The 24,821-nt window shown below is 40.4% G+C and overlaps 1 protein-coding gene across 4 annotated transcripts; it reads right to left on the bottom strand.

The window, feature by feature from the left end:
* Positions 1 to 783: 783 nt before the first annotated feature.
* On the bottom strand, positions 784 to 24,821 carry LOC127443526 (gap junction alpha-5 protein-like). Of its 4 annotated transcripts, XM_051702215.1 has the most exons (4): positions 23,985 to 24,821; positions 23,838 to 23,905; positions 10,169 to 10,229; positions 784 to 6,637 (listed from the first exon to the last, which is right to left on the bottom strand). In XM_051702215.1, exon 4 carries the CDS (start codon positions 6,607 to 6,609, stop codon positions 5,473 to 5,475), a length of 1,137 nt encoding a protein of 378 aa, XP_051558175.1. In that variant the 5' UTR covers positions 6,610 to 6,637; positions 10,169 to 10,229; positions 23,838 to 23,905; positions 23,985 to 24,821; the 3' UTR covers positions 784 to 5,472. The 4 variants fall into 4 exon arrangements, with proteins under 4 accessions (XP_051558175.1, XP_051558174.1, XP_051558177.1 ...); XM_051702214.1 differs by lacking the exon at positions 10,169 to 10,229 and having other exon boundaries at positions 23,985 to 24,820; XM_051702217.1 differs by lacking the exons at positions 10,169 to 10,229; positions 23,838 to 23,905; positions 23,985 to 24,821 and adding an exon at positions 15,899 to 16,724.

The following is a 24,821-nucleotide window of genomic DNA, read 5'->3' as shown; positions in this document are numbered from 1 at the left end:
GTTTGTTCTAACAGTAATCACTATCTAATGATAAAAATAAATGTGGAATTAGATTTTTCAATATTTACCTTTACTCCAATTAACATTAAAAATTCTAAATTTGTAAAATGAAGATGGTTAACATGTTTCTACAAACAGTGAATGTTACATCCATGAACGCAAAGAAACAAAAGTTAAAAGCGTACGTGTTGCATAAAAAAAAAATATGGCATAGTTGTACATTCTCACTGACATTTCACATCAGAACATTGCTTGGGCTCAGTTGAAGCTGGATCTCTTGACTTCACCTCAAATGCCAGACCTCTCTCTCTCTCTCTCTCTCTCTCTCTCACAGGGAGTGATTGGGTTTTGTAAAATTAGATGCAACTGTCTATGAGGTTTCTGCAGAAGTGGCCTGTGAGAAAGTATTAACTGTCTCTCGATTTACAATAATGTTTGTAACAATATTACTTATTTACTTATAATATTATTTAATAGGCATATTAATTGTTTCTCTCAATTGTCTTTTTTAACCCAATCAAATTAGGTTTCTACTGTGACTCATCCAGTCACACTGTGTTCATAACTTCAGTTTCAAATTGTAAGCTACTGTAGCCATTGGAGGACTGCATATGGCCAACATTGTAAACTCTTCATTTTCTTATCGACAGTCCTGAGTATTTAGCTGCTATTTATATATATATATCTTTATATATACCGTATGTGTGTCATTGTGTTTATATATACACTACCATTCAAAAGTTTGTAATCACAGTGATATTTTTATAGTTTTGGAGGAAAATGGTACTTCACCACAGATGCTTCAAATTGATCAAGAATTACAGTAAATAATTTTCTAATGTTACAAATGACTATTTCTATTTAAATTAATGCTGTATTCTTCAAACTTCCTGTTTATCCACGAATACTCCACTTGCAGCAATTACACCTTCGGCATTCTTGCAGTCAGTTTAGTAAGATATTCAGTTAAGTTTCATCCCATGCTTTCTATAGCACTTCTCAAAGATGTAATTGTTTTGTAGGACACTTCACAGACTTTATGATCAGACTCTTCTAACAACAGCTCAGCACCTCAAACATTGACTCACCCATCCATAATACTCATTTCTAATCATTTACCATGCAATCTTTAAGTTCTTTTGCCCATTTAACTATTTTCTTCTTATTTGCCAGTGTCAGATGTGACTTTTTCTTTGAATCTCTGTTTAAAAGTTCAGCATCCCAGAGTCTTTTCTTCACTGTTGCAAAAGAAACTGGTATTTTTTGTTATTGTTTTGTTTGGCATGTACTGGTAATCGAAGCTGCCAGTTTAGGACCTGTGCGGGTCTGTTTCTCAAACTAGAGACTCCAATTTACTAGTCCTCTTGTTGTTGTGCACCTCTGCTTGCAGTTTCTCTCTTTGTCCTGGTCAGATTCATTTTGCTTATTTCTTTCAAATCAGTAGTGCATAAAATAATTTTCATCTCTTAAAAAAACAATGGACTGATAATTTTCAAGAGAAATCTTGTTTCTTTTAGGCCATTTGTCAGACCAAAATTTGTCTTGGGTGTGCAAAGTGACTTGCGGGAAATGCAAGTGTACTTATATTTCGAAAATATTGGTTGACTTAAAGTGAAATAGTATTAAAGTCAACATGAAGCACAAAAGAACATTGTTGAACATTGAACAGGTTAATGAGCTAGAGACACGCATCCAAACACTAGAGGAGGTCTGTGAGAGAGAAGTAGATACTGTTTCGGATGCGTGTAGAACAGCAAGCAACACACCCTTTGGTTCCGGCTCTAGAGCCCCCGCAGCAGGCGACTGGGTGATGTCTCGGCCACATGCTCAGCAAAGTGACACCACTCTCCTGTTCCTGTTAGGGTTTCCAATCGATTCTCCCCACTCAGTGATGCACCCACTGAGAATCATGTTGAAAGAGCCCTAATAATTGGTGATTCTATTGTAAGGAATGTGGAAATAGCGACTCCAGCCAACATTGTTGAATGCATTTCGGGTCTGGGGCGTCTGACATCAGATCAAATTTACAAGTGCTGGCTAATGATAAACGTACATTTTCTAAAATGATTCATGTCGGCACTAATGATGTCCGGCTTCACTAGTCGAAGATCACTAGAGATAATGTTATAGAGGTGTGTGAACTTGCAAAAATGATGTCAGACACTATAATATGCTCTTTTGCCCTTGCTACAGTTTATAGATCACCCGGGCCTTACTCTGGTTTCCTTGGTGAATTTGCACATTTTCCATCTGATCTAGTAGTTAATGTAGATAGAGCTTTAATTGTTGGTGACTTCAACATTCACAAAGATAATGAAAATGACACATTGGGATTAGCATTTTTTTTATGTTCTCGACTCTCTTGGAGTCAGACAAAATTTGACAGGACCAACTCATCGCCATAATCATACGCTAGATTTAATTCATATGGAGTTGATGTTGATACTATAGAAATTCTACCGCAGAGCGATAACATCTCATATCATTACCTCATCTCTTGTCTGTTGCGATCAGCTAATGTCACTCAATCTACGTACACCACACTATCGTTCAGGTAGAACTATTCATTCAACCACTAAAGATACCTTCACTAATAATCTTCCAGAATTGTCTCACATACTCAGTAAGCCAAAAAGTCTAGAAAAACTTGATGAAATAACAGAAAATATAAATAAGGTCTTCTCTAGTGTTCTCCCAATTATGTTCATTTCTACAGAGAAATAGTATATATGAACAATTTCAGTCAGGATTTAGGCCTCATCACAGCACAGACACTGCACTTGTCAGAGTTACTAATGACTTGCTCTTATCATCTGATCGCAACTGCTTTTCTCTTCTAGTGCTTTTAGTGCTGCCTTCGACATGATAGATCACGACATTCTCTTGAATAGGCTGGAGAATTATGTTGGCATTACTGGACTTGCATTAGCATGGTTTAGGTCCTATTTATCAGACTGCTACCACTTTGTATGTGTAAATGAGGAATTGTCAAATCAAACAAAAGGTAAATATGGAGTGCCACAGGGATCAGTTTTAGGACCTCTGCTTTTTTCCTTATACATGCTTCCCCTGGGAGATATTATCAGGACTCATGGAATAAGTTTCCACTGTTATGCTGACTATACCCAACTTTATATTTCTTCTAAACCCAACAAAAATTCACAGTTCTCCAAATTAGCAGTGTGTATCAATTAAATCAAAGATTGGATGGCCAGAAATTTCCTTCTACTCAATTCCGACAAAACGGAAGTACTAATGATTGGACCAAAAGCCTCTCAAAATAAGCTGCTAAAATATAATGTGACTCGATGGATGTACTGTTACGTCGTCGTCTTCTGCAAAGAAATTAGGTGTTATATTTGATACCAATCTGTCCTTTGAAAATCAAATTTCCAATGTTTGTAGAACAGCATTCTCCCACCTAAGAAATATTGCTAAATTACGACACATGCTCTCTGTTGCTGATGCCGAAAAATTAATTCATGCGTTCATGACCTCAAAACTAGATTATTATAATGCATTACTGGGAGGATGTCCAGCAAGTTCAATAAACAAACTTCAAATGGTTCAAAATGCAGCTGCCAGAGTGCTGACTAGAACCAAGAAATATTATCATATTAGCCCAATTTTATTGTCATTACATTGGCTACCTGTTAAATTTCATATTAATTTTGCAATTCTGTTTACTACATACAAAGCTTTTGAATGGTCCAGCTCCACAGTACTTAAGTGACCTGATACGCTATGTTCCATCACGTTCATTACGATCACAAAATTCTGGCTTGTTAATAATTCCAAGAATATCAAAATTTACAAAAGGAGGTAGATGCTTTTCATACTTGGCTTCTAAACTATGGACTAGTCTCCCTAACACTGTCCAGGATGCAGACACACTCACTCAGTTTAAGTCTAGACTAAAGACTCATCTATTCAGCCAGGCATACACCTAATTTATCCTTCAACTCACAATTAGGCTGCTTTAGTTAGGTCTGCCAGAACCAGAAGCATTCATCATGATCTATAACTCTGTATAAAATTGAATGGCATCTACGCTAATATTATTCCATGTTTCCATGTCTCAACCTCAGGATTCATAACCCGAGGTTACCAGAGCCTGCCAGATCCAGCTCCGTTCCTGCTTGGTGTCGTACTCCACTGCTACGTGTTGCTGAGAGATGACGACAAACCACAGACAGTGCTAGCCAGACATCACTTTAGTTTTTTGACTTCAGAGGATGAACTGATGCCAACTCCAACTGTAAGACATTGGATACTTCATATGCCACTGCCTGAACCTTGGACTTAGCATAGGCCCTACCGAACCTCACCGAAATGACCTGCAGGTTGAACTGCGATGCACCTCAACATTTATCCATTGATTTATCCTTTGTCCATTGATGGACTACACCCTTGAAATGGAATACATAGACAGACCATCATTTAATTGCCAACAAAAGCCTTTATCAGCCAACTAAAAAAGGGCAATGCATCTATGTTAACTTCTGCAGTTAATCCAGGATGGACTTCAAAGACATTAGTCAATAATCTTAAAGTTCATAAAATCATTTTACACTTACTTAATTTACAAATTTAAAATCATGACCTGCACTGCATACAAATAACTAATATTGGCATTATATTCATGTTGTTTAGCCAGAGGGGAATTGGCCCCCACAGTGAGCCTGGTTTCTCCCAAGGTTCTTTTTCTCCATTAGCCAACATCTTGTGGAGTTTTGTGTTCCTTGCCACTGTCACCTTCAGCTTGCTCACAGGGGTTCTAAATATAATTATTATTTAATTATTTAATATCTATACACATTTTACAATCATTTAATCAAACTACACAATTATCACTGTAAAACATTATAGATATTACAGTTTCATTTTTAATTTTTTTGTTAATGCATGATTTCCTGTAAAGCTGCTTTGAAACAATGTGTTTTGTGAAAAGTGCTATACAAATAAAAATGTCTTGACTTAACATGAGTCCATATTTCTATTCTTTTAATTCATTGCATACAGTCTATTTACACTACCAACTCCATATGAATGTGCTGTCTTTGTTTATATTGCTTGTGCTGGACTATATAATAGGATGCAGATGGTGCTGGAGAAGAACCTTAGAAATAAATGGCTCTTGACCCAACACATTAGCGCTTTTTGTGCGAAATTTCGCCAAACCCATTTGCGCTTAGACTTAGCACATGCTTGCATGAAAATACCAAAACTTAATTGCCATGCCCAATGACTTATGGAATAGCGTTAGCGCTCTTAAAATAGGTCCCTATATTTTTATTTCATTGTGAACTAGATGCTCGCATGATGCATTTGTGCAAATGTTTGAACGGATATTCTGAATCGGTCTATGAGACAGCAATATTATCATTGATCTGTTAGATAAAGTGCAACATTTTTAGCAGATGTATGCCTAGTCACACTTAATGTCCCTTGTCCATATGTGATTGGTCAGTGCTATACCGCAAGGTCATCCGGTCTCATGCGACTACTGGTCCCACTGCTCTTGCTAAACCTTCGCTTGTCCTCAACAAATTCGCTACTTAGTAATGACGGAGAGGCACATGAGTTGGGTATCTCTGTTGCTGCTTGTGAAAAACTCATCTTAAAGAAATCCACTGCCAGGAAGTCATGACCATGGTGACGTTCGGTGGCTATGTTCACAGAATTTTGCTGGTGCGCCAGTCGGTCGTGAAAGGGCGGGCAACTGGGGTGCATGAGAGAGTGTGTGTGTGCCTGTACAGTAGGGGAAGATGGTGCTGATGTCACCAGGCACTGGTTGAAGTCAGGTGGTGGAGTGCATGCCGGGTTTGGCGTAGATGGATTTGGCGAAACTGCAGCCACAGTGGAAGGCGTATTCAGATGTTGTTTGGAAGCCTTGTATCCTTGCAAACACGTCTTACACTGCTTCCATGCCAAATGATATAGTTCCACGATACTGAGCAACAACGACACAGCAGCAACCGCTAGCATAAACACAATAAATACATTCTTCTCCGTAGGTCGTGAGATATAGCAGTTCACCGGATGCGGGCATGGAGGTGCCCTACACACATAGAGTGCATTAAGGAAGACTCCATAGATCAAGTACTGGACTACGATAAAGATCACCTCCATCACACTGCGAATGAGGATGCTAAGTACATACGTTTGCAGCAGGGCACCCTTGAGTCGTACTTTCCCCCATCCACCCTCATCCTCCTTCCCAGAATCCTTATCTTCTTCAGGGTACTTCTCTCCATCGCTCTGGGCTCCTTGATCATCCTGTTTTTTCCTTCTTTTCTCCTCCCTGCGGACTCTATGCATGGCGTGCCCCATGTAGATAAGAGAAGGTGTGGACACAAACACTATCTGAAGCACCCAGTATCGTATGTGCGCTATGGGAAAGGCTTGGTCATAACAAACATTCTCACAACCAGGTTGCTCTGTGTCACAGGTGAAGTCCTCTTGTTCATCACCCCAGGAGGACTCGGCGGCCGTGCCCAGGACCAAGATCCGGAAGATAAAGAGGATGGTGAGCCACACCTTTCCCACTGAGGTGGAATGTTCCTGGACTTCTTCTAGAAAGTTCTCCAGCAAGCTCCAGTCAGCCATGACAAGTCAAGAGGTTTAGTGAAGAATCCTGGGGAAAATAGAGGAAGTGTGAGTGAGCGTAAAGTAAAAAAAGAAACTGAATGTCTATTACTGGTACAGACTGATCTCACAGTGAAATCGGAAACAGCAGGTTGACTTTTCTTTAGCTAAAATCAGTCTGTGCTTACCAAAATTTGAAACAATGCCCCCAGTGGCCAAAGGGGTAAGTGTTGTTGGACGTACGGCCTTATGCAAGCTCAATTTTCCATGTGAATTATCCATGGAGGGGCACCAAAAGCGAGTTGTTTTCAGCTATACAGGATGTAATACAGTGAAGAAGAATGCATATTTTATATACTGTACCCCCCAACTCAAACCCTAACCTAAACATCAGTGGAGTAAACATTTTATGTTGGGGGGGGGGATGCAACCTCAATCTCCGCTCAATTCTGATTATGCAAACACAATTACTTCCTAGTTTCAGTGCTTGATGCGAACCCAGGTCTCCCATGCTGTTGACGCCATGTGCTTTCGGTCACGCACAAGGGAAGGTAAACATTGAGCCAATGCAAAAATGTCTTATGCTGCTTTTGAGTAAGTCGGCATAATGTGCCAGATTCTAGGGTACAGGATTTTTCGGAAACAACATGCCGACTTCCCAACATGTGATCATGTTGCTTGGTATAAAGATACATTTTGGGTAATCTGATCACAAGTGGACAGCACCAAATACAGATGTAAACAGGGTCGAAATCATGTTTACATAAACACCAATATGCGGAATTACCAAAAAGCAACTTATTAAAAAAATATGACAATGCAAGAAAATCACATTTACAAGAGCTTTGAAATCATCTGATTATTCTCTGCTTTTGATGTCAAAATGTAAACAGTCATGCGCACAACACTAGCGGGCACTGAATAAGCTGGTAAGAATGCCAATAAAGGTGTTTACAAGCAGAGCGAAATCTGGGTAATAGGCAAAAATCTATTTTTGCCGATCGGATAATGTTTCAAACGTTTATGACCTTACCCCAATAAAGGCAACCAGTTTAAGGCGTTTACACGGCCTTACACATTGTCGGTTTATTAAGCAAAATAGGCGTAAGATCATGCATGTAAACACTCCCGATGTTTTTTTTTTTTTTTTTTTTTAATCTGATTACCCAAGCCACATTCAAAGGTAGTTGAAAATATTTGTGACCACATTACATTTGTAGTGTAAAAGCTAATCCATCATGGTGAGATCACATGACTAGCAGTATACTACTTACTTTATCTCTGTAACCTTATTTTCAGATGCTTTTGGCTTCAGAATAAACTAATCATGGGTGTCAAATGCGCATGCATGTTTGAATATTTCTGCAATGGTATCAGTAACCACAAACATTTGCTTTTGCTTTATCCTTCATCCACGGCAATATTTGTTAGTATAAAGTCCAAGACCACTGTCGTATAGACCAGCAAAACACACAAAAATTACTTAGTGCACATTTAAAGTTTATATTATGTACTACGATATATGATATATTTCAACTATATTTCAATATATATTTTTGGGGCCTAACTTTATACTGCTTAATATTTAGTCTGATACCTTGACGCTGTTCCAACCTCTTCCTATGTTTCTAGGAAGAGAGTATTTAAACTGGATCACATACATTATTTAAAATTACTGTGCCACTCTACAGTCAGTATAGTAATGTATGGTACTGGTTCTTATGTCGAAGATGGCGCCGAGTATGGCTGCTGCGTTGCGAGCTCCGACACAACATAGTAGTGTTTTGTTTGTTTTGTTCACAATTCTTATGTTTTTTGTCTTGGATGTTTTCTGCCTGATTGTCTACGACAGACAAACACTTTTGGACATTGGTTCAGCAATTTCACACCGTAAACCGGTCTTAAATTTCTCAATGCCGACCCGCTGTTTACAAACACGCAAGCAGAGCCCTTTGTCTGGGCAGCACGGCCGCGGAAACGCAAAAGGAAAAGGGGAAACAGAGCTGGCGTTCTCATCAGAATAAGACGCCGCGCAAATTGACCCCCGCTACCCACTGTTCTACTGGCAAATGTTCAGTCTCTGGATAACAAGCTCTGCGAGCTGAAAGCGCGGATCTCTTTCCGACAAGATAGAAGGGACTGCTGCATTATCTGCCTTACGGAAACTTGGATGTCTGCGGAGATTCCAGACTCAGCCATTGAACCCGCGGGGTTCTCTGTGCACCGAGCGGACAGAGCGAAAGACCTCTCAGGTAAAAGCAGAGGTGGTGGTGTATGTTTTATGATCAACAAATCCTGGTGTGATCAGAGGAACGTACATTCTATCAAGTCTTTCTGCTCTCCTGATCTGGAATTTCTCATGCTTCTGTGTCGACCATTCTGGCTACCAAGGGAATTCACAGCGGTCATTATCACTGCTGTGTACATCCCCCCCCACAAGCCGACCGGGCACTCAAGGAACTGTATGTGAGCAGGAAACCGTGCACCCTGAGGCCGCGTTCATTGTGACTGGGGACTTTAATAAAGCCAGTTTAAAATCAGTCGCACCAAAATACCACCAGCACATTAGTTTCAACACACGAGGGGACCAGGTTTTGGACCATTGCTACTCTCCCTTCCGGGATGGCTACAAATCCCTCCCCCGCCCACCATTTGGCAAATTGGACCACTCTTCCATTCTGCTTCTGCCCGCTTACAGGCAGAAACTGAAACAGGAAGCACCCACCCTCAGAACGATCCATTGCTGGTCGGACCAATCAGATTCTACACTACAAGACTGTTTTGATCACACGGACTGGGAGATGTTCCGGTCCGCCTCTGATGACGACATCGAGCTTTACGCTGATGCCGTAATGTGTTTCATCAAAAAGTGCATGGAGGACGTGGTTCCGACCAGAACAATACGGATCTATCCGAATCAGAAACCATGGATAAATAACGATGTTCACGCGGCACTTAATGTGCAGACCTCCACTTTTAATTCCGGGAACGCGGAGGAGCATAAACAAGCCAGTTATGCCCTCCGAAATCAGAACCGCAAAACGCCAGTACAGGAGCAAGATTGAAGGACAGTTTAACACCACCAACTCTAGAAGCATGTGGCAGGGAATTAACATCATCACGGACTTTAAAGGGAATAAAAACTCCGCCATGAACACCGCTGCCTCTCTCCCGGATGAGCTAAATACTTTTTATGCTCGTTTTGAGGGAAATAACATCGCCCTCGCGGAGAGAGCTCTCGCGGCTGAAGCTACAGAGGTTAGTTCACTCTCCGTCTCTGTAGCGGATGTAACCCGATCCTTCCGACGGGTGAATATCCGCGAAGCCATCAGAACATGCGCGAACCAGCTGGCTGGTGTTTTTACGGACATTTTCAACCTTTCCTTCTCTGTCTGTAGTCCCCACATGCTTTAAAACATCCACCATTGTGCCTGTTCCAAAGCAATCAAAAATTACTTGCTTAAATGACTGGCGTCCTGTTGCTCTGACCCCCATCATCAGCAAATTCTTTGAGAGACTAATCAGAGATTACATCTGCTCTGTGCTGCCTCTCTCTCTTGACTCGTTGCAGTTTGCTTACCTGCAACAACCGCTCCACTGATGATGCCATTGCAGCTATAATACACACTGCTCTCTCCCACCTGGAAAAAAAGAACACTTATGTGAGAATGTTGTTTGTAGACTACAGCTCAGCATTCAACACCATAGTGCCCTCCAAGCTAGATGAGAAACTCAGGGCTCTGGGCTTAAACAGCTCGCTGTGCAGCTGGATCCTGGACATCCTGTCAAGCAGACGCCAGGTGGTTAGAATAGGCAGCAACATCTCCTCATCACTGACCCTCAACGCTGGAGCCCCACAGGGCTGTGTTCTCAGCCCACTACTGTATTCCTTGTACACACATGACTGTGTGGCAACACATAGCTCCAGTGCCATCATTAAGTTTGCTGATGACACAACGGTGGTAGGTCTGATCACTGACAATGATGAAACAGCCTACAGAGAGGAGGTGCACACTCTGACACACTAGTGTCAGGTGCACAACCTCTCCCTCAACGTCAGTAAGACAAAGGAGCTTGTGGTGGACTTCAGAAGAAAAGACAGAGAACACAGTCCCATCACCATCAATGGAGCACCAGTGGAGAGAGTCAGCAGCTTCAAGTTCCTGGGTGTCCACATCACTGAGGAACTCACATGGTCCATCCACACTGAAGTCGTTGTGAAGAAGGCTCATCAGTGCCTCTTCTTCCTGAGACGGCTGAGGAAGTTTGGAATGAACCGCCACATCCTCACACGGTTCTACACCTGCACTGTAGAGAGCATCCTGACTGGCTGCATCTCCACCTGGTGCGGCAATAGCACCACCCACAACCGCAAAGCACTGCAAAGGGTGGTGCGAACTGCCAGACACATCATCGGAGGTGAGCTTCCCTCCCTCCAGGAAATATACAAGGCGGTGTGTGAAAAAAGCTCGGAGGATCATCAGAGACTCCAGCCACCCGAGCCATGGGCTGTTCTCACTGCTACCATCAGGTAGGCGGTATCGCAGCATCAGGACCCGCACCAGCCGACTCCATGACAGCTTCTTCCCCCAAGCAATCAGACTTCTGAACTCTTGATCTCCCATGATCAAAATACATCAGCACTGCACTTTATTACCCTTACTCTTATATCTCACACCGGACTGTCATAAATTATATTATTATTATATTATGTTCTCTCTTAACAACTGACTATCAACCGACAGCCTGAATGTCAATACAGTACAATACTGTACATTCTATATATACTACTATATATACTTTTTTATATATTTTTATTGAATAATGTGTATCTATATAGTGCGTATTGTATACTGTACAGTGTATGTTATTATTTGTATATTGTTGAGTGTAATTATGTGTATATCAGATGTTTAAATTGTGCTGTGTTAATTTGATGTTATTGTAAATTGGTACTGTCTCATCACTGTCACAACTGCTATGTTGATCGGAACTGCACCCAAGAATTTCACACACCATTGCACTTGTGTATATGGCTGTGTGACGATAAAGTGATTTGATTTGATTTGATACTGCCCTGTGCCCTCTCATGCTATTCTAAAACAGGGGGAAAGATGCCAAACATGCTTAGGCTATATATTTAGGCTGTGTCTGTGTGTGTTCGGGGTTTCGTTATAAACTTTTCCCACACAATCAAGTGCTGGGAGTCTGGGAAAAAGTGACTAAGGAATTTAAGGAACCAGCAGCTAAAAATAAATATAGAAGCAAATATTTAGTGCCATTTATCTTTTCTTGGTATTGGAGTGTTTCCTGTTATCGTTCTAAAGCGAGGAAATGTCAGATGCTTTTATATACAGATTAATTCATCTATGAGATGAACACATTTATTATTGATTTATATCATAAATTTTATATTCAAATAGAAATATATAGTTAATATAAAACAACTTTAACAGTTAAATACTGGTTATGGTCTGGTTATATCGCTACACATTATTTTTAAAGGTATAGATAGAGATAAGATGCAGAGCTATACAATAAGTAAGCAATTTGTAGGTTGATTCCTACAGGACAGAAATTTGGTGAAAGATTATGCTGGACAAACTTTAATGTGTATTATTTTTTATTTGAATAATTCCTTTTTTATTTGAATAATTGTCTCTGTTTCTTCCCCTTGTAATACTTTTGGAATGAAACTCTCTCTCTCTCATTCATTTTTTTTTCTAGAATCAGAGTCTCAGTCCTTTAGTGAGTTTATGGGAAGAGGGAGGCCACAATATTCTCAGTGTTTTACCATGAGAAATTGGATAAGACTGTGTATATTTAAATGGCAGTTTCTCTGGGGAAAGCATCGAAAAACATTTGAATGTAAATGTAGCAAAGGTTTATATTTGGATCAAAGTCCACAGTCCACGTTCTACAAAATAATAGAAAATCGCTTTGCAGCTTCACACTCAAAACCAAAAGTCTGCTTTGCAGCATAAAAGATAAGACAGGTCAGCTTATCAGCAAAACACTATAATATCGAAACACTCTGGTAGCAGACTCGTAGTCTCTGGTCTGTATCTCTCTCTCCGTTCTGGACCCAAATTTAATTCCCTTGTCTCTCACTGTCAAAAGAGAAACCGTAATGAGGAGCAACCCATATGGGCGCTTAACCATGCCCTCACCTCCACGTACCCCCACCGCCTGTCTCAGGTTGGGGGAAATGTCCGGACTGCCCATCCCCCCTTTCTGGAGAGGAAGTTTGCGACAGCCATCTGCACCCCCGGTCTGTGGACCACCTCGAATTTAAACAGCTGCAGCGCCAAATACCAACAGGTGATTCGGGCATTGGTATCTTTCATGCAGTGGAGCCATTGGAGCGGGGCATGGTATGAACAGAGGGTAAATGCCCGTCCCAATATATAGTAGCGGAGAGTAAGATCCGCCCACTTGATGGCCAAGCACTCCTCTATGGTGCTGTACTTCATCTCTCTCATAGAGAGCTTCCGACTAATGTACAGCACCTGGGACAGTACAGCACCCAGCCCCCTGTCTGATGCGTCCATCTGCAAAACAAAAGGGAGAGAGAAGTCAGGGGAATGCAGAAGTGGCCCACCACATAGTGCAGCTTTTACCTGCGTGAAAGCCTGTTGGCACAACTCCGTCCAGTGGACCGGGTCTGGGGCTCCCTTTTTAGTGCGATCAGTCAGCGGGCTAGTGACATCGTAAAAATTAGGCACAAACCTTCGATAGTAGCCGGTCAGCCCCAGGAACTGTCTCACCTCCTTTTTGGTCCTGGGTCTTGGGCAGGTCATGACTGCTGCAGTTTTATCAATTTGGGGTCACACCTGCCCGTGACCCAAGTGGAACCCCAGATAATGTACCTCCACCCGCCCAATTGCGCACTTCTAAGAGGTTATTACACATTACAGCGACTACAGAACAGCCTGCAGATGCTGCATATGCTGTTGCCAATCATTACTGTAAATAATGATATCATCCAAATAAGCAGTGGCACATGCAGCGTGCGGTCTGAGGACTCGGTCCATAAGACGCTGAAACATAGCCGGGGCCCCAAACAAACCGAACGGAAGGGTCACAAATTGGTGTAACTCAAACGGTGTGAAGAAGGCCGTTTTCTCATGGGACATCAGCGTCAAGGGGATCTGCCAATATCCCTTTTGTTAAATCCAGTGTTGAATAAAAGCGAGCCGAACCCAACCGATCAAGCTGTTCGTCAATACGAGGCATTGGATAAGCATCAAATTTTGACACTGCGTTGACTTTCCTATAATCCACACATAATTGAACCGAGTCATCTCTCTTAGGTACCAGAACCACTGGGCTGGCCCAATCGCTGTGGGATTCTTCTATTACCCCCATATCGAGCATGGCCTTTAATTCTTCCCGTACTACTTGTTTCTTGTGTTCGGGTAAGCAGTAGGGACAACTATGTACCACTACCCCTGGGGTTGTCTCGATGTGGTGTTTCATGAGGTTAGTGCAGCCGGGGAGAGGCGAGAACATTTTGCAACCTGGCAACCTCCGTACGTTGTGACAGCGAGAGGTGGAACTGATTATCTTTTAGATTCACCTCTGGCTCGAGCTCCTCCCTCTCCGGAACTACCATCGCCCAGGATACGGTGACCACCTCTCTCCATGGTTTTAAGAGATTGAGGTGGTAAATCTGACGTGCCCCACCCCTATCCATACGTACTACCTCATAATTGACTTCCCATACTTGCCATGTGACATCAAAGGGCCCTTGCCAATTTGCAAGTAATTTCTAGCTTGATGTGGGCAGCACAAATACTTTATCACCCTGTGCAAACTCCCATAGCCAAGCTCCCCTGTTATACAGCCAGGACTGACGTTCTTGAGCCTGTAGCAAATTCTCCTTTTATATTCGCCCCAGTGTGTGGAGTTTTGCTCTCAGGTCAAGAACGTATTGAATTTCATTTTTACTCTGTGAAGTTCCCTCCTCCCAATTTTGCTTCATGACATCTAACACGCCATGGAGCTTATGCCCATATAACAATTCAAATGGGGAAAACCTTGTGGAGGCTTGCTGGACCTCTCGCACTGCAAATAGCAGTGGTTCGAGCCACTTATCCCAATTCCAAGCATCATCGTGCACGAACTTACAAATCATATTTTTTAAGGTCTTATTAAATTTTTCGACCAAGCCGTCCGTTTGTGGATGGTACATGCTTGTCCAAATCAATTTAATACCCAATAACTCATACAGCTTGCGTAGTGTACGTTACATGAAATTTGTGCCCTGATCAGTGAGAATTTCTTTCAGAATCCCCACTCAGGAAATTATTCTGAAGATCGCCTCCGCAACACTACGTGCTGAGATTTTGCGCAGCGGCACTGCTTCCAGGTATCGCGTAGTCTACCAGAACCAACACAAAGCGATGCCCACATGCTAACCGTTCTAATGGCCCGACGAGGTCCATGCCAACTCTGTCAAAGGGAACCTCAATCAACGGAAGATGGTGCAATGGCGCTTTTGGAGTGGCAGGCAGATTCACGAGCTGACATTTGCAGCATGTCGCACACCACCGGCTAAAATCCCAGCGAATGCCCGGCCAATAGAAACGGGCCATGAGACAGTTTAGTGTTTTCTCCTGTCCTAAATCCCCCTCCATCGGACTGTGATGAGCCGCCTGGAACAATATTTCCTGACGGCTCTTTGGTACTAACAACTGGGTTGTATCCTATTTTGTCTGAGCATCCTGTGTCACTCGATACAAGCGATCATTTATAATTGAAAAATACGGATATGTGAATGCAATGCGCGGCTGAAGGCATTGACCATCAATTACTCTCACTTGATCAAACGCGTGCTTAAGAGTCTCGTCTTGAATCTGCTCCAGAGGGAAATCCCCAGTGGAAATTCCCTTAAGGGTTGGGAAAGCCGAGGCTTCCCACTCCCTTACATCATCCTGATGTGGAGCTGACGTAGATGGCCCCAGCTCTGCCTCCCCAGTCAGTGCATTGCATACCCCACACTATCCCACTATATTATAGGACCCATCCACACATAACCCCTTTAACAATTCTGGAAAAGCCGGCCAATTAGTACCTAAAATTAATGGATGGGTGATGCGGAAACTAACCACAGCCTCAATGTTATACTTTTGACCCCGAAACAGAATCATGACGTCACTACAGGATGATCGTAAATATCCCTGAGCACACCTCACCCTCACCAGATTATTTGTATCCAGTGCCCCATTTTTAACCCAGCATTGATGAGTGGAGGTTTGGTTACAGCCTGAATCCACCAAGGCATGGCATGTACCCCCCCAATACTCACGGGTTTTTGGTATGTCCCGGCTCAGTCGGAGGCAGCCTGTGGAGTGTCGGGGACCCGGATCAATGTCCCCACCGGGCACAGTTCGTGGATGTGTCCTGGTTCCCCGCAACTCCAACAGACCGGCCCAAACCTCACGCTCACACCAGTGGCCGCAGCTTCCCCCACCTGAGAGGAAGAATGGGTGGAGCCGGGGGAGAGAGGAACAGGGGTGTTAGTACACCACCGAGGCCAGGGAACCGGTCTCTGGGAATTGTTCCACCGTTTCTGGGGTAACAGGATAGATCGGAAAGGAGGAGGGGGAGGGACCACAGAGAGAGAGAGAGAGAGAGAGAGAGCGAGAGAGAGAGAGAGTGCGTGGTGGACTGCCCATTGTGCCCGCAGCCATTCCAGAGCTTGGGCCGTGTGCTTGAAGAGCTCCAGAAAGGCCTCTGGGTCATCTGTGTACTTAACGTCTTTCATGAGGGCACGAACTACAATCCCATGAAGGATGGCGAATGACATCATTGCATATAAAACTATGGAAATATGTAAAACTATTGATTTTATGTTGTTGACTATAAGTATAGGAACAATATAGTTTGTTTATTGCGAAATATTCCAATATACACATATGTAAGTATTTTGAGAGTGCAGGGAGACCGAATCGTTTGTGTCATTCAGAGTGCGTCATTGGAGCGGACGGTCGCTTCCGGTGTTATTTTGCGGGTTTTGTTGGCCACGGCTTTCTAATTGGTGGATCTTTCACTGCTGTACCAGGGGTAATGTAGTTGTTCACCAGGAATTCCGCTATTAAATGTGCTAAAACACAGACAGATGGCTTAATCGGAAGCATATACTATCGATAAACAACCTCTGAGATCATGGTAGGTCTGTCTTTAAAGATTTATAAGTTAGCGTTGAAAATCAATTTGTCTATGAAAGAAAAGAATGGGATTTGTACTTTCGAAACCAGACTGTTGCGCTCTTGGCTTTTTAATAGCTGAAAATAAATAAAAGACCTACTTGCTTTATGGTATGTTTGGTTTGATACAGCAGTTTGGCTAGCAAATTTGGATTGACTTTGTCATAATTATGTGAAATTTGAATATATAATTTACTTTTTTATTTAACTTAACGTTTTATCTGTTTGGCCTCTTATATAACATTTCCATCATATTACTGAGAAAGGTAATGTGGCATCAATTGTGGGAACCAGGTTGAATGTGATTGGGCACCCACCCACCTGGAGTCTGTATATGAGTGTGTCTCGCTCCCCTCCCCTTTGAGGAAACAATCTCAAACAATATGATTTCCCTCTTACAAGCCACTTGAAAAGGAAACTGGCTGGGTTTGAGACACTGGGGCCAAAAAGGTTAACGCCAGCACTTAAAAGCCAAACCAGTCTTGAACTAGGTGGGGAATTCAAGATCATTGTTTTAAAACTGGAACCATCTGAATTGTGCATATGTTTGTAACATCTGCAACTTAATCTTCTTGAATCAGTATAGTTTGAATGCTATATTAGAGGAGACCAGAAAGTGTTGTAAGTAACAGGGTAAGTTGTAACACTATCAGTTTAACCAATTATAAATTAGTTACAGGGGTGAAATTGACCACCTTCTTAAAGTGACAATAGAAGCTGCAAGTCTGTTTAAAAATATGAAAGATTTACAGGACAAAAAAATATTTTCTTTTAGAGAATCAAAATGGCCAAAAATGAAAAATAAATGAGGAAGAAAAAAATAATAACAAAAGAAATAAACAATTAAATGTACATGATAATACATAAATATAATAAATAAATGGTTGTGAAAATACAAATATGTGAAGTGAATGCAAAGAAATGCGAAATTCATAATTGAGTTTTAATTCTATTTTTCTCTTATTCAATTATTTTTGTATTTATTAATCCTTTCATTTTCTTATTTATTTTATGTAATTTCACATCTGGTTTATAATGTAATTTCATTGCCATCATGTTTGGGAATCAAAGTAGGATGTAGATTTGATTACCACCATAAATTCAGGAACAAAATTGAAAACGTCAATGTTTTATAGTAGTGTTAGGGTAGGTAACAACAGCACTCTTTATTTGAGACTTACTTATACAGTTTAGAGTTAAGTAGTAGAATTCTAAACTACTTTAATTTGTTGCAGATACATATGGGAATATTATAACAACATTTGAGACACACACAGTATGTCAAAAAACACTGCAACAATTGAAACAAAATTTACTTCAACAGTCCCTTGCCCCCACTAATTCAAGGTGAAGGATATAATAGATGTTTCGTAGTTGAATCTTATATAAACCAAATATTTACCTGTAGTTTAGGTTGCAGGATCCTTTATTTAAGACAAAAAGTGGGTTATAGAATAGCAAACTGTACATTTAAAAGTGCTTAAGCTAATTACTGTATGTGAATGTTTCTCAGCGCTATTTCTGTGTCAGTGAAACTTTCAGGAGGAAAGGGGAGACCCACTCCCTTCTCTTCTACTTGTTTACCCGAGGAAAGGAGAACAATGCAGGAGTTTTTTTTTATTTTTTATTTTTTATTTTTTCTACTAAAGGGGCATCTGGACATAGGGTCTGCCAAATAGCCGTGCAAACAGCCACCAAGAAGAGAACCATGCTCTTCCGCTCTCTGTTGTCCTATCTGCATACGAGTCAGCACTGTGGCAAACGGCACAATAAAGAGAGCCTAGTTACATGAATGTTATATTCAGCATCATTAGACTTTGGGTTGACTTCTCAGACACAGGAAAGCAATGTAAATGGACAGTCTACATTAAAGAAAGTGTAAAGTGAATCTAAGTAGGCTATTGGATTTTTAATTTTAACAAGAAAAAGATTTTAAGTAAGGGATAATGTACAGTGAGCCACTCATTACTGCATAATAAATCCTGAAAGAGTGATCATGAGGAGACTTGTATCATCCTGAAGGGGTTTATTTTGCTATAATGACCGGCTGACTGTGCATTATCCCACTTATTACACAGCTACTTACAAAATAAATGCACACGACGTATTGATTTGAACTTATTGTATTATGTTTACATTTACACACAGATTTCCAAACCACCTCAATGTAGTAAGAATCTTCCAATGAAAAACCATATCAGTCGATGGTGGTATGGTGTTATACGCAGTGCTGGGTAGTAAAGGATAACATGTAGGCATACTTTATTTTTCTGTGTTCCAGATCAGATTGCGCCCGGTCGTCCGTGTTGCCTTTCAAAGTTTACTCTTTTGACTGCGAGGCTTGAGCGAATATGAATGTGTTGTGATACTCTTTTAGTACAGTCAACAACAGGCACATACGCTGACGATGCGCAAAGTCGAGGTCTGTCAGTGTTGAGAAAATCTGGCCCGAATGCGGACAGTCCGCTCAGACTGTGGCGATGATGAAATTTGCATCACACATACTGTGCACAGATCAGCAACGCAGACAGCCGAAGTACACTAAAATCTGTCCTTTTCAGAGACACAAAGCAAAAACATTACAGTAAAGCATTAAACTCTGCCTTCCGAAACTTAATATCCTATCCACTGTAAATAATTCCACATCAAATCTAAAGAATCATTTGGAGGTGTGCTTGCATGTTTTCTCAACTTTATATTGCATATCTTACAAACCCCTGACAAACTAATTTTTTTTTATTATCTGAATTATCACTCAGGGATGGACTGGCCATTGGAAGCACCGGGACTTTTCCCAGTGGGCTGGTCAGTCGAGTAGTGGGTCACTCAAAGTGTGACGAAACAGCACTACCTGAATCATAGCGTATCTGCCGCTGGCCGCAGTGTGAAAGCAGAGTGGACCTGTCTCTCTCACCCACACAGTGCTGATGAACCTCACAGTGAGATAAACTTCTTAGTTTATTTAATTGCAAAGAATTTGTGTTCGGTAGTGACAATTCGTAAAGTTACACACTTATTGTCAGATTTTGAAACACATTTATTTCAAAATTATGAGATCGATCTACTCACTATATGGTCATGTTAGACAGGCATGCATTCTTACTTCCTGGTTGTATTTTTCTTCAAGATGTTGGATCTATTTATTTTGTTACAGACTAATTGAGGACACTTTAACAAAGTGCTCAGAAAGTGCACTTTTTTTAACCTTGTGCGACCCCACGTACACATGTGGATGTTGTTTTTTGGCTTCGCTATACTCAAAGCACAACTTAAATTCATTTAAACTGACTGATTTCCATTCAGGAGGGTTAAACTTTCAAAGTACGGAGTCATGTGATCAAACAACATGGTGCCGACCACAGCGGAGTTTGTCTTTGGGAGAGATGCCAACAAAACTACATCTGGTAAGAAACCTAATTAAGTTTTTACATTGAAACCTGTGAGTCAAAAGATTGAAGTCTCTAGGTTCATCCGATATGCCTTTTTATAAAAAAATTTTTTTTATTTTTTTTTGTGATTTATCGCAAAACACCACGTTGCTTAACACAATGTACACATTTTTTCCTTTAAAATCCTATATTCACTTCTTTTTTTATTACAGTTGTGCTCAAAAGTTTGCATACCCTTGTAGAATTGGTAATATATGTACCATTTTTAAAGAAAACATGAGTGAGCAGGCAAAACACATTTCTTTTATTTCTTATGGGATTCATATTCAACTGTAGATTATAACAGAATGGCACAATCATAAAACAAAACATGGCAACAAAGAAAAAAATGAAATGACCCCTGTTCAAAAGTCTTCATACCCTTAGTTCTTAATATTGTGTATTGCCCCTTTTAGCATCAATGACAGCGTGCAGTCTTTTGTAATAGTTGTCTATGAGGACCCGAATTCTTGCAGGAGGTATAGCTGCCCATTTGTCTTGGCAAAATGCCTCCAGGTCATGCAAAGTCTTTGGTCGTCTTGCATGAACTGCACGTTTGAGCTCCCCAGAGTGGCTCGATGATATTAATGTCAGGAGACTGTGATGGCCACTCCAGAACCTTCACCTTTTTCTGCTGTAACCACTGGAGGGTCAACTTGGCCTTGTGCTTAGGGTCATTGTCATGCTTGAATGTCCAAGAGCATCCCATGCGCAGCTTTCATGCAGAAGAATGCAAATTGTCTGCCAGTCTTTTCTGATAACATGCTGCATTCATCTTGCCATCAATTTTAACAAGATTCCCCGTGACTTCAGAGCTCACACACCCCCGAAACATCAGTGAGCCACCACCATGCTTCACATTGGGGATGGTATTCTTTTCACTACAGGCCTTGTTGACCCCTCTCCAAACATAGCGCTTATGGTTGTGACCATAAAGCTCTATTTTGGTCTCGTCACTCCAAATTACAGTGTGCCAGAAGCTGTGAGGCATGTCAAGTTGTTGTCATTTGTGGCATTGGCACAGTAAAGGCTTCTTTCTGGCAACTTGACCATGCAGCTCATTTTTGTTCAAGTATCGTCGTATTGTGCTCCTTGAAACAACCACACCGTCTTTTTCCAGAGCAGCCTGTATTTCTCCTGAGGTTACCTGTGGGTTTTTCTTTGTATCCCAAACAATTCTTCTGGCAGTTGTGGCTGAAATCTTTCTTGGTCTACCTACCTTGGCTTGGTATCGAGATCCCTGAATTTTCCACTTCTTAATAAGTGATTGAACAGTTCTGACTGGCATTTTCAAGGTTTTGGATATCTTTTTATATCCTTTTCCATCTTTATAAAGTTCCTTTACCTTGTTACGCAGGTCTTTTGACAGTTCTTTTCTGCTCCCCATGGCTCAGTATCTAGCCTGCTCAGTGCATCCACGTGAGAGTTAACAAACTCATTGACTATTTATACACAGGCACTAATTGCAATTTAAAAAGCCACAGGTGTGGAAAATTAACCTTTAATTGCCATTTAAACCTGTGTGTGTCACCTTGTGTGTCTGTAACAAGGTCAAACATTCAAGGGTATGTAAACTTTTGATCAGGGCCATTTGGGTGATTTCTGTTATCATTATGATTTTAAAAAGGAGCCAAACAACTATGTGATGATAAATGGCTTCATATGATCACTATCCTTAAATAAAATTCAGTTTTTTTGCATGATCATTCATATTTTCAAAATCAATGCCAAAATTTCACAATTTCTGCCAGGGTATGCAAACTTGAGCACAACTGTACATTTAAGAATCAATTGGTTCATTCAAAAGCTGAAAAATGTTGCTTTCAGGGGCTTTATATGGAATTAGTATGAAATTTAGGTGCATTTCGAACTGTTCTGAGACCAGTGCAGAAAGACAGCACACTGGAGGTTAAGTCATTCACTAAATAGGGAACAAGGGAGCATCCTAAAGCTCTCTATGCAGCTAAGTGCATTCAATACAAACTTCTTATCAGAAGTTCAGTTTCAGGGTGCAGACGATGCTTGGACCACTCAGCATGGTTGGCAGACATGGGACAATGGTATTTAGTACATAGATTCAGAATTTATAATGTATAATTTTATTTTAACATGGTTGGCAGTGATTGGATGATGCTGGCCATTACTTAAAATCAGAATTTATTATGTTAATTTCTGATGTAATATATGTAATGTCTAAATAAACATGAATAACCAACACTCCTGGAAACATAATCAACAATTTGATAAAAAAAAAAAAATAAAAAAAAATCTGACTTTCTCTAGCTTGGTATAATTTAAAAGTTCACAACTGAGTCCCACTATCCACATATGTTGACATACATTTTTAGGAGTTAAGATTAGGCAAAAAATTTGAGGGAATATTATATAACCTTGCAAACAAAATATTGTAGTCGCTACCTAAAACAGTGAAGTCATTATCATTATGTGTCATAATGGAGTTAAGTGAAATTTTATGATAATAAATATATGTTAAATTTCATAAATCATTAACTCTCTAATCAGTATGATTGCATGTACTATATGTATTTTACAGAGAAAATGTGCATGTAGATTTGGATGAATCCTATAAATTGAAATTGAAATGTGTTAAAATTGTCATTTTACTTGATTTAGCTGTGAAAAACTTTTTGAAAAATTCATAAAAATAAGGGGGAGGGATGGAAATAGAGAAATATAAACATAATAGATAAATATAATCCTTTGTATTATAGCGTATTTCTGTGTTTTAGTAGTGACCATTTTTGGAGAGGAAACACATTCCAAAAAAGTATAAAAGATATGGTACAATACATAAATGGATGTACACTAATGGTCTAAAGTTTTGAAACACTCATTCTTTATTATAATTATTATTTTTTTTTTTTTCACATTTTAGAATAATAGCAAAAGTCATCAAAACTATGGAATAACATAAACGGAACTATGGGAATTATGTTGTGACTAAACAAAATCCAAAATAAATCAAAACTGTGTTATATTTTAGCATCTTCAAAGTAGTCACCCTTTGCCTAGAATTTGCAGACATGTACTTTTGACATTTTCTCAACCAACTTCTTGAGGTATCACCCTGGGATGCTTTTTAAACAGTATTGAAGGAGTTCCCATCTACTTTTCTTTATTATTTGGTCCAAGTCATCCATTTCAAAAACTTTTTTCTTTTAAATAAAATTGTAGTTTTGTAATTAAATAAATTAATATGTTGGCACAATTATATTTTTGTCTACAAAACTAATTTCAAACATTTAAGCATACGCCTTCAGATCAAAAGATTTTTAAGATCATGAGAAACATTTCAGTCAAGTGTTTCAAAACTTTTGACCGGTAGTGTATATGGTATATGATATATGTATATCATATATATCATGCGTGAATATATATATATATATATATATATATATATATCACTTTTGTTAAGCACTGTCCACATCTTATTAATATATTTTAAACATCAAACACACAGACCAAGTACAGTGAACCCATTTTCAGTTGCATATTTGATTAGGTGTGATGTATATAATATGGCATCCTTGCTATAGAATGGCATATATATCTATGTATAGACCTCAATGTTCTTTTTGTGTTCTCATACCTTTAACAGTAGTGGTCCAACAGGTGTCTCGTAAAGATCAGACAGGTGTTTGTTTTTCTCTCTGCAGACTAAGGGGTAAAGAATTGTCTGTTTAGGGACATTGCTTGATAGCTTCTAAGACTACGTCAAAATGCTGTACCACTTTACCTGAGCCGAGAACCTTCTTATCTCTTCCACTTTCAAGATGTGGGAATACTTGCCAGAACTACCTGCAGAGATGAAAGTCACAGTACCTCAAGAGCTTTAGCAGAAGCTGTTTCACTTTGATATATCTGTTCTATTCGTATGTTATCTGTAATTTGTGGCAGAGGTTGAGTGTCTCTCAAAGCAGGACTGTGTCTTTGATCAAAGTATACTAAAGATCCTTATTGATGAATCTAGTGTAGAGCGGGACTGTCTGATGCCTCCTCAGTGGTATCGATGTTTCAAGAGTTGACTCGGGTATGTTGACACCTCAGCAGGATCAATGTGATGGAACTATATTTCTCTTTTCTGGACGGATCTTCTTGACAGGGTAGAGTTGTGGATGCAAGGCCATTTACAGACAGATTGCCCCTTGTTCTTGTCTTGGCAGTGAAGGAGAGACTCTTAATCCACAGACTAATGATCACACTCTTTATTACTCCGATTGATAAAGAGAAAATGTCACTTTAAATGGTAAAGGACTTGAGGATGGATGACTCAATGTGATTGTTTCTAGCTATCCTCAGTCAGTCTTTTCAAGAAAGGTAGGATGAACGCCTGTCAGATGGTCTTCGTAGATGGTCACCACTGCTGTTACCAAACATGAATGACTCTTTCTGATTCAATTCATTTCTCTCTTAGAAGTGTCCTTGCTGTCTTCTGTGCCTGAGTGGGGACACCGTTATTTCCAGGGGACTACAGATTGCAGACGTGCTGATAATTAGAAACAGCTGCTAGCTGCCACAGTCTTCAACAAGCAGAAAGTGCCCTTACACTCAAAGGGCATGTAAAGAAATACCA

Source organism: Myxocyprinus asiaticus, chromosome 7 (assembly GCF_019703515.2).
Source record: "Myxocyprinus asiaticus isolate MX2 ecotype Aquarium Trade chromosome 7, UBuf_Myxa_2, whole genome shotgun sequence".
NCBI classification, from domain to species: domain Eukaryota; kingdom Metazoa; phylum Chordata; class Actinopteri; order Cypriniformes; family Catostomidae; genus Myxocyprinus; species Myxocyprinus asiaticus.
This window is presented reverse-complemented; position numbering and strand designations above follow the sequence as displayed.